The sequence below is a fragment of the Eptatretus burgeri genome, unplaced genomic scaffold, assembly GCF_056783735.1.
Source record: "Eptatretus burgeri isolate ZD-2024b unplaced genomic scaffold, Ebu_testis_v1 Ebu_testis_scaffold_96, whole genome shotgun sequence".
NCBI classification, from domain to species: domain Eukaryota; kingdom Metazoa; phylum Chordata; class Myxini; order Myxiniformes; family Myxinidae; genus Eptatretus; species Eptatretus burgeri.
Window position 1 is genome coordinate 7,667 of NW_028222046.1, and position 10,573 is coordinate 18,239.

A 10,573-nucleotide genomic window follows, 5' to 3' on the forward strand; every position below is an offset into this window, starting at 1 on the left:
ATACTGGGTGGTTTGTTTATTCTGGGTAGTGTCTTTATGCTTTTTGGTTTGTTTATACTGGGTGGTTTGTTTATACGGGGTGGTTTGTTTATACTGGGTGGTTTGTTTTTACTGGTGGTGTGTTTCTGCTGGGTGGTGTGTTTATGCTGGGTGGTGTGTTTATGCTGGGTGGTGTGTTTATGCTGGGTGGTGTGTTTATGCTGGGTGGTGTGTTTATGCTGGGTGGTTTATTTACACGCACTGGTTTGTTTATGCTGGTTCGTTTGTTTATGTTGGGTGGTTTGTTTATGTTGGGTGGTTTGTTTTTACCCAGTGGTTTGTTTCTGCTGGGTGGTTTGTTTTTACTCAGTGGTTTGATGATGTTGGATAGTTTGTTTCTTCTCCGTGCGTCGGTAATGTTGGATGGTTTGTTTATACTCAATGGTTTTGTGATGTTGGATGGTTTGTTTATACTCAGTGGTTTGTTAATCTTGGATGGTTTGTTGAAACTCAGTGCTTCGGTTATGTTGGATGGTTTGTTTATACTGAGTGGTTTGTTTATGCTGAGTGGTTTGTTTTTGCTGGTGGTTTGTTTATGCTGGGTGGTTTGTTTATGCTGGGTGTTTTGGTTATGCTGGGTGGTTTGTTTATGCTGGGTAGTTTGTTTATGCTGGGTGGTTTGTTTATGCTGGGTGGTTTGTTTTTGCTGGGTGGTTTGTTTATGCTGGGTGGTTTGTTTTTGCTGGGTGGTTTGTTTATGCTGGGTGGTTTGTTTATACTGGGTGGTTTGTTTATGCTGGTTGGTTTGTTTGTGCTGGGTGGTTTGTTTTTGTTGCGTGGTTTGTTGTTGCTGGGTGGTTTGTTTATTCTGGGTGGTTTGTTTTTGTGTGGTGATTTGTTTATGCTGGGCGGTTTGTTTATGCTGGGCGGTTTGTTTATGCTGGGCGGTTTGTTTATGCTGGGCGGTTTGTTTATGCTGGGCGGTTTGTTTATGCTGGGCGGTTTGTTTATGCTGGGTGGTTTGTTTATGCTGGGTGGTTTGTTTTTGCTGGGTGGTTTGTTGATGCTGGGTGGTTTGTTTTTGCTGGGTGGTTTGTTTTTGCTGGGTGGTTTGTTAATGCTGGGTGGTTTGTTTCTGCTGGTGGTGTGTTGATGCTGGGTGGTTTGTTTCTGCTGGTGGTGTGTTTATACTGGGTGGTTTGTTTATGCTGGGTGGTGTGTTTATGCTGCGTGGTGTGTTTTTGCTGGGTGGTTTGCTTCTGCTGGGTGGTTTGTTTATGCTGGGTGGTTTGTTTATGCTGGGTGGTGTGTTTATGCTGGGGGGTTTGTTTATGCTGGGTGGTTTGTTTATCTGGGTGGTTTGTTTATGCTGGGTGGTTTGTTTCTGCTGGGTGGTTTGTTTCTGCTGGGTGGTGTGTTCATGCTGGGGGGTTTGTTCATGCTGGGGGGTTTGTTCATGCTGGGTGGTTTATTCATGCTGGGGGGTTTGTTTATGCTGGGTGGTTTGTTCATGCTAGGCGGTTTGTTTATGCTGGGTGGTGTGTTTATGCTGGGGGGTTTGTTCATGCTGGGTGGTTTGTTTATTCTGGGTGGTTTGTTATTGTTGGGTGGTTTTTTTATGCTGGGTGGTTTGTTTGTGCTTGGTGGTTTGTTTGTGCTGGGTGGTTTGTTTGTGCTGGGTGGTTTGTTTATGAAGGGTGGTTTGTTTATGCTGGGTGGTTTGTTTATGCTGGGTGGTTTGTTTATGCTGGGTGGTTTGTTTATGCTGGGTGGTTTGTTTATGCTGGGTGGTTTGTTTTTGCTGGGTGGTTTGTTTATGCTGGGTGGTTTGTTTATGCTGGGTGGTTTGTTTATGCTGGGTGGTTTGTTTATGCTGGGTGGTTTGTTTATGCTGGGTGGTGTGTTTATGCTGGGTGGGTTGTTTATGCTGGGTGGTTTGTTTATGCTGGGTGGTTTGATAATGCTGGGTTGTTTGTTTATGATGGGTGGTGTGTTCATGCTGGGCGGTTTGGACGTGCTGGGTGGTTTGTTGATGCTCGTTGGTTTGTTCATGCTGGGTGGTTTGTTTATGCTGGGCAGTTTGTTTATGCTGGTTGGTTCGTTTATGCTGGGTGGTTTGTTTTTGTTGCATGGTTTGTTGTTGCTGGGTGGTTTGTTTATTCTGGGTGGTTTGTTGATATTGGTGGTTTGTTTTTGCTGGGTGGTTTGTTTATGCTGGGTGGTTTGTTTATGCTGATGGTTTGTTTATGCTGGATGGTTTGTTTATGCTGATGGTTTGTTTATGCTGGGTGGTGTGTTTATCCTGGATGTTTTGTTTATGCTGGTTGGTTTGTTTATGCTCTGAGTTTTGTTTATGCTGGGTGGTTTGTTTATGCTGGGTTGTGTGTTTATATTGGGTGGTGTGTTTATACTGGGTGGTGTGTTTTTGCTTTTTGGTTTGGTTATGCTGGGTGGTTTGTTTCTGCTGGGTGGTTTTTTTTTGTGCTGGGTGGTTTGTTTTTGCTGGATGGTTTGTTTATGCTGATGGTTTGTTTATGCTGGGTGGTGTGTTTATCCTGGGTGTTTTGTTTATGCTGGGTGGTTTGTTTATGCTGGGAGTTTTGTTTATGCTGGGTGGTTTGTTTATGCTGGGTTGTGTGTTTATATTGGGTGGTTTGTTTATACTGGGTGGTGTGTTTTTGCTTTTGGTTTGGTTTATGCTGGGTGGTTTGTTTCTGCTGGGTGGTTTGTTTTGTGCTGGGTGGTTTGTTTTTGCTGGGATGGTTTGTTTATGCTGATGGTCTGGTTATGCTGGGTGGTGTGTTTATCCTGGGTGTTTTGTTTATGCTGGGTGGTTTGTTTATGCTGGGAGTTTTGTTTATGCTGGGTGGTTTGTTTATGCTGGGTTGTGTGTTTATGCTGGGTGGTTTGTTTATGGTGGGTGGTTTATTTTTGCTGGGTGGTTTGTTTATGTTGGGGAGTTTGTTTATGCTGGGTGGTTTGTTTATGCTGAGTGGTTTGTTTGTGCTGGGTGGTTTGTTTTTGCTGGATGGTTTTTTATGCTGGGTGGTTTGTTTATGCTGATGGTTTGTTTATGCTGGGTGGTGTGTTTATCCTGGGGGTTTTGTTTATGCTGGGAGTTTTGTTTATGCTGGGTGGTTTGTTTATGCTGGGTTGTGTGTTTATACTGGGTGGTGTGTTTATACTGGGTGGTGTGTTTATGGTTTTTCGTTTGTTTATCCTGGTTGGTGTGTTTCCACTGGGTGGTGTGTTTATGCTTTTTCATTTGTTTGTGCTTTTTGGTTTGTTTATACTGGGTGGTGTGTTTATGCTTATTGGTTTGTTTATGCTGTGTGGTTTGTTTATGCTGAGTCGTTTGTTTATGCTGGGTGGTGTGTTTATGCTGGGCAGTTTGTTTATGCTGGGCAGTTTGTTTATGCTGGGCAGTTTGTTTATGCTCGTTGGTTTGTTTATGCTGGGTGGTTTGTTTGTGATGGGTGGTTTGTTTATTCTGGGTGGTTTGTTTATGCTTGGTGGTTTGTTTATGCTGGGCGGTGTGTTTATGCTGGGTGCTTTGTTTATGGTGGGTGGATTATTTTTGCTGGGTGGTTTGTTTACGTTGTGTGGTTTGTTTATGCTGGGAGTTTTGTTTATGCTGGGTGGTTTGTTTATGCTGGGTTGTGTGTTTATACTGGGTGGTGTGTTTATAATGGGTGGTGTGTTTTTGCTTTTTGGTTTTTTATGTTGGATGGTTTGTTATACTCAGTGTTTTTTATGCTGGGTGGTTTGTTTATGTTGGGTGGTTTGTTTATGCTGGTGGTTTGTTTATGCTGGGAGTTTTGTTTATGCTGGGTGGTTTGTTTATGCTGGGTTGTGTGTTTATACTGGGTGGTGTGTTTATGCTTTTTCGTTTGTTTATCCTGGTTGGTGTGTTTCCACTGGGTGGTGTGTTTATGCTTTTTCGTTTGTTTGTGCTTTTTGGTTTGTTTATACTGGGTGGTGTGTTGATGCTGTGTGGTTTGTTTATGCTGGGTCGTTTGTTTATGCTGGGTGGTGTGTTTATGCTGGGCAGTTTGTTTATGCTGAGCAGTTTGTTTATGCTCGTTGGTTTGTTTATGCTGTGTGGTTTGTTTGTGCTGGGTGCTTTGTTTGTGCTGGGTGGTTTGTTTATTCTGGGTGGTTTTTTATGCTTGGTGGTTGTTTATGCTGGGCGGTGTGTTTATGCTTGGTGGTTTGTTTATGCTTGGTGGTTTGCTTATGCTGGGCAGTGTGTTTATGCTTGGTGGTTGTTTATGCTGGGCGGTGTGTTTATGCTTGGTGGTTGTTTATGCTGGGCGGTGTGTTTATGCTTGGTGGTTTGTTTATGCTGGGCGGTGTGTTTATGCTGGGTGGTTTGTTTATGGTCTGCGGTTTATTTTTGCTGGGTGGTTTGTTTATGTTGGGTGGTTTGTTTATCCTGGGAGTTTTGTTTATGCTGGGTTGCGTGTTTATACTGGGTGGTGTGTTTTTCGTGGGTGGTGTGTTTTTGCTTTTTGGTTTTTTATGTTGGATGGTTTGTTTATGCTGGGTGGTTTGTTTTTGCTCGGTAGTTTGTTTTTGCTGGGTGGTTTGTTTTTGCTGGTGGTTTCTTTATGCTGGGTGGTTTGGTTATGCTGGGTGGTTTGTTTATACTGGGTGGTTAGTTTATGCTCACTGGTTTGTTGGTGCTGCGTGGTTTGTTTCTGTTCGGTGGTTTGTTTATGCTCGGTGGTTTGTTTATGCTGCATGGTTTGTTTATGCTGCGTGGTTTGTTTATGCTGGGTGGTTTGGGTATACTCAGTGGTGTGTTTATGCTGGGTGGTTTGTTTATGCTGCGTGGTTTGTTTATGCTGGGTGGTTTGGGTATACTCAGTGGTGAGTTTATGCTGGGTGGTTTGTTTATGCTGGGAGGTTTGTTTATACTTTATGGTGTGTTTATGCTTTTTGGTTTGTTTATGCTGGGTGGTGTGTTTATCCTGGGTGTTTTGTTTATGCTGGGTGGTTTGTTTATGCTGGGAGTTTTGTTTATGCTGGGTGGTTTGTTCATGCTGGGCGGTTTGTTCATGCTGGGCAGTTTGTTTATGCTGGGTGGTTTGTTTATGCTGGGTGGTTTGATTTTGTTGCATGGTTTGTTGTTGCTGGGTGGTTTGTTTATTCTGGGTGGTTTGTTTTTGCTGGGTGGTTTTTTATGCTGGGCAGTTTGTTTATGCTGGGTGGTTTGTTTCTGCTGGGCGGTTTGTTTATGCTGGGCGGTTTGTTTATGCTGGGTGGTGTGTTTATGCTGGGTGGCTTGCTGATGCTGGGTGGCTTGTTTTTGCTGGGTGGTTTGTTTATGCTGGTGGTGTGTTTATACTGGGTGGTTTGTTTATGCTGGTGGGGTGTTTATACTGGGTGGTGTGTTGATGCTGGGTGGTGTGTTGATGCTGGGTGGTTTGTTGATGCTGGGTGGTTTGTTTTTGCTGGGTGGTTTGTGTTTATGCTGGGTGGTGTGTTTATGCTGGGTGGTTTATTTATGCTGGGTGGTTTGTTTATGCTGGGTGGTTTGTTTATACTGGGTGGTTAGTTTATGCTCACTGGTTTGTTTGTGCTGCGTGGTTTGTTTCTGCTCGGTGGTTTGTTTATGCTCCGTGCTTTGTTTACGCTGCGTGGTTTGTTTATGCTGCGTGGTTTGTTTATGCTGGCTCGCCTGGGTATACTCAGTGGTGTGTTTATGCTGGGTGGTTTGCTTATGCTGCGTGGTTTGTTTATGCTGGGCGGTTTGGGTATACTCAGTGGTGTGTTTATGCTGGGTGGTTTGTTTATACTTTATGGTGTGTTTATGCTTTTTGGTTTGTTTATGCTGGGTGGTGTGTTTATCCTGGGTGTTTTGTTTATGCTGGGTGGTTTGTTTATGCTGGGAGTTTTGTTTATGCTGGGTGGTTTGTTTCTGCTGGGCGGTTTGTTTATGCTGGGCGGTTTGTTTATGCTGGGTGGTGTGTTTATGCTGGGTGGTTTGTTGATGCTGGGTGGTTTGTTTTTGCTGGGTGGTTTGTTTTTGCTGGGTGGTTTGTTTATGCTGGTGGTGTGTTTATACTGGGTGGTTTGTTTATGCTGGTGGTGTGTTTATACTGGGTGGTGTGTTTATACTGCGTGGTGTGTTGATGCTGGGTGGTGTGTTGATGCTGGGTGGTTTGTTGATGCTGGGTGGTTTGTTTATGCAGGGTGGTTTGTTTATGCTGGGTGGTTTGTTTTTGTTGCATGGTTTGTTGTTGCTGGGTGGTTTGTTTATTCTGGGTGGTTTGTTTTTTGGGTGGTTTTTATGCTGGGCAGTTTGTTTATGCTGGGTGGTTTGTTTCTGCTGGGCGGTTTGTTTATGCTGGGCGGTTTGTTTATGCTGGGTGGTGTGTTTATGCTGGGTGGTTTGTTGATGCTGGGTGGTTTGTTTTTGCTGGGTGGTTTGTTTATGCTGGTGGTGTGTTTATACTGGGTGGTTTGTTTATGCTGGTGGTGTGTTTATACTGGGTGGTGTGTTGATGCTGGGTGGTTTGTTGATGCTGGGTGGATGGTTTTTGCTGGGTGGTTTGTTTTTGCTGGGTGGTTTGTGTTTATGCTGGGTGGTGTGATTATGCTGGGTGGTTTATTTATGCTGGGTGGTTTGTTTATGCTGGGTGGTTAGTTTATGCTCACTGGTTTGTTTGTGCTGCGTGGTTTGTTTGTGCTGCGTGGTTTGTTTCTGCTCGGTGGTTTGTTTATGCTCGGTGGTTTGTTTATGCTGCGTGGTTTGTTTATGCTGCGTGGTTTGTTTATGCTGGGTGGTTTGGGTATACTCAGTGGTGTGTTTATGCTGGGTGGTTTGTTTATGCTGCGTGGTTTGTTTATGCTGGGTGGTTTGGGTATACTCAGTGGTGTGTTTATGCTGGGTGGTTTGTTTATACTTTATGGTGTGTTTATGCTTTTTGGTTTGTTTATGCTGGGTGGTGTGTTTATCCTGGGTGTTTTGTTTATGCTGGGTGGTTTGTTTATGCTGGGAGTTTTGTTTATGCTGGGTGGTTTGTTTCTGCTGGGCGGTTTGTTTATGCTGGGCGGTTTGTTTATGCTGGGTGGTGTGTTTATGCTGGGTGGTTTGTTGATGCTGGGTGGTTTGTTTTTGCTGGGTGGTTTGATTTTGCTGGGTGGTTTGTTTATGCTGGTGGTGTGTTTATACTGGGTGGTTTGTTTATGCTGGTGGTGTGTTTATACTGGGTGGTGTGTTTATACTGGGTGGTGTGTTGATGCTGGGTGGTGTGTTGATGCTGGGTGGTTTGTTGATGCTGGGTGGTTTGTTTTTGCTGGGTGGTTTGTTTTTGCTGGGTGGTGTGTTTATGCTGGGTGGTTTATTTATGCTGGGTGGTTTGTTTATGCTGGGTGGTTTGTTTATACTGGGTGGTTAGTTTATGCTCACTGGTTTGTTTGTGCTGCGTGGTTTGTTTCTGCTCGGTGGTTTGTTTATGCTCGGTGGTTTGTTTATGCTGCGTGGTTTGTTTATGCTGCGTGGTTTGTTTATGCTGGGTGGTTTGGGTATACTCAGTGGTGTGTTCATGCTGGGTGGTTTGTTTATGCTGCGTGGTTTGTTTATGCTGGGTGGTTTGGGTATACTCAGTGGGGTGTTTATGCTGGGTGGTTTGTTTATACTTTATGGTGTGTTTATGCTTTTGGTTTGTTTATGCTGGGTGGTGTGTTTATCCTGGGTGTTTTGTTTATGCTGGGTGGTTTGTTTATGCTGGTGAGTTTTGTTTATGCTGGGTGGTTTGTTTATGCTGGGTGGTGTGTTTATACTGGGTGGTTTGTTTATGCTGGGTGGTTTGTTTATGCTGGGTGGTTTGTTTATGCTGGGTGGTTTGTTTATGCTGGGTGGTTTGTTTATGCTGGGTGGTTTGTTTATGCTGGGTGGTGTGTTTATGCTGGGTGGTTTGTTTATGCTGGGTGGTGTGTTTATGCTGGGTGGGTTGTTTATGCTGGGTGGTTTGTTTATGCTGGGTGGTTTGTTTTTGTGAGGTGGTTTGTTTATGCTGGATGCTGTGTTTATGCTGGGCGGTGTGTTTATGCTGGGTGGTGTGTTTATGCTGGGTGGTTTGTTTATGCTGGGTGGTGTGTTTATGCTGGGTGGTTTGTTTATGCTGGTGGTGTGTTTATGCTGGGTGGTTTATTTACACGCACTGGTTTGTTTATGTTGGGTGCTTTGTTTCTGCTGGGTGGTTTGTTTATGCTGGTTCGTTTGTTTATGCTGGGTTGTGTGTTTGTGCTGGGTGGTTTGTTTATGTTGGGTGGTTTGTTTATGTTGGGTGGTTTGTTTTTACCCAGTGGTTTGTTTCTGCTGGGTGGTTTGTTTTTACTCAGTGGTTTGATGATGTTGGATAGTTTGTGTCTTCTCCGTGCGTCGGTAATGTTGGATGGTTTGTTTATACTCAATGGTTTTGTGATGTTGGATGGTTTGTTTATACTCAGTGGTTTGTTAATCTTGGATGGTTTGTTGAAACTCAGTGCTTCGGTTATGTTGGATGGTTTGTTTATGCTGAGTGGTTTGTTTTTGCTGGTGGTTTGTTTATGCTGGGTAGTTTGTTTCTGCTGGGTGGTTTGTTTATGCTGGGTGGTTTGGGTATACTCAGTGGTGTGTTTATGCTGGGTGGTTTGTTTATGCTGCGTGGTTTGTTTATGCTGGGTGGTTTGGGTATACACAGTGGTGTGTTTATGCTGGGTGGTTTGTTTATGCTGGGTGGTTTGTTTATACTTTATGGTGTGTTTATGCTTTTTGGTTTGTTTATGCTGGGTGGTGTGTTTATCCTGGGTGTTTTGTTTATGCTGGGTGGTTTGTTTATGCTGGGAGTTTTGTTTATGCTGGGTGGTTTGTTCATGCTGGGCGGTTTGTTCATGCTGGGCAGTTTGTTTATGCTGGGTGGTTTGTTTATGCTGGGTGGTTTGTTTTTGTTGCATGGTTTGTTGTTGCTGGGTGGTTTGTTTATTCTGGGTGGTTTGTTTTTTGGGTGGTTTTTATGCTGGGCAGTTTGTTTATGCTGGGTGGTTTGTTTCTGCTGGGCGGTTTGTTTATGCTGGGCGGTTTGTTTATGCTGGGTGGTGTGTTTATGCTGGGTGGTTTGTTGATGCTGGGTGGTTTGTTTTTGCTGGGTGGTTTGTTTTAGCTGGGTGGTTTGTTTATGCTGGTGGTGTGTTTATGCTGGGTGGTGTGTTTATACTGGGTGGTGTGTTGATGCTGGGTGGTTTGTTGATGCTGGGTGGATGGTTTTTGCTGGGTGGTTTGTTTTTGCTGGTGGTGTGTTTATACTGGGTGGTTTGTTTATGCTGGTGGTGTGTTTATGCTGGTGGTGTGTTTATACTGGGTGGTGTGTTGATGCTGGGTGGTGTGTTGATGCTGGGTGGTTTGTTGATGGTGGGTGGTTTGTTTTTGCTGGGTGGTTTGTCTTTGCTGGGTGGTGTGTTTATGCTGGGTGGTTTATTTATGCTGGGTGGTTTGTTTATGTTGGGTGGTTTGTTTATAGTTGATGGTTAGTTTATGCTGATTGGTTTGTGTGTGCTGCGTGGTTTGTTTCTGCTCGGTGGTTTGTTTATGCTCGGTGGTTTGTTTATGCTGCGTGGTTTGTTTATGCTGCGTGGTTTGTTTATTCTGGGTGGTTTGGGTATACTCAGTGGTGTGTTTATGCTGGGTGGTTTGTTTATACTTTATGGTGTGTTTATGCTTTTTGGTTTGTTTATGCTGGGTGGTGTGTTTATCCTGGGTGTTTTGTTTATGCTGGGTGGTTTGTTTATGCTGGGAGTTTTGTTTATGCTGGGTGGTTTGTTTATGCTGGGTTGTGTGTTTATACTGGGTGGTGTGTTTATACTGGGTGGTGTGTTTTTGCTTTTTGGTTTGTTTATACTGGGTGGTTTGTTTATACTGGGTGGTTTGTTTTTACTGGTGGTGTGTTTCTGCTGGGTGGTTTGTTTATGCTGGGTGGTTTGTTTATGCTGGGTGGTGTGTTTATGCTGGGTGGTTTGTTTTTGTGGGGTTGTTTGTTTATGCTGGGTGGTTTGTTTTTGTGGGGTGGTTTGTTTATGCTGGGCGGTGTGTTTATGCTGGGTGGTTTGTTTATGCTGGGTGCTAGGTTTATGCTGGGTGGTTTGTTTATGCTGGTGGTGTGTTTATGCTGGGTGGTTTATTTACACGCACTGGTTTGTTTATGTTGGGTGCTTTGTTTCTGCTGGGTGGTTTGTTTATGCTGGTTCGTTTGTTTATGCTGGGTTGTGTGTTTGTGCTGGGTGGTTTGTTTATGTTGGGTGGTTTGTTTATGTTGGGTGGTTTGTTTTTACCCAGTGGTTTGTTTCTGCTGGGTGGTTTGTTTTTACTCAGTGGTTTGATGATGTTGGATAGTTTGTGTCTTCTCCGTGCGTCGGTAATGTTGGATGGTTTGTTTATACTCAATGGTTTTGTGATGTTGGATGGTTTGTTTATACTCAGTGGTTTGTTAATCTTGGATGGTTTGTTGAAACTCAGTGCTTCGGTTATGTTGGATGGTTTGTTTATGCTGAGTGGTTTGTTTTTGCTGGTGGTTTGTTTATGCTGGGTAGTTTGTTTCTGCTGGGTGGT

General features: G+C 43.9%; 1 protein-coding gene across 1 annotated transcript; it reads right to left on the minus strand.

Annotated features, from left to right (window-relative positions):
- Nucleotides 1-1,326: 1,326 nt before the first annotated feature.
- Nucleotides 1,327-2,031, minus strand: LOC147007575 (uncharacterized). Its single transcript, XM_085866872.1, has one exon. The coding sequence runs from the start codon at nt 2,029-2,031 to the stop codon at nt 1,327-1,329; it is 705 nt and encodes a 234-aa protein (XP_085722998.1).
- Between the last annotated feature and the right edge of the window lie 8,542 nt (nt 2,032-10,573).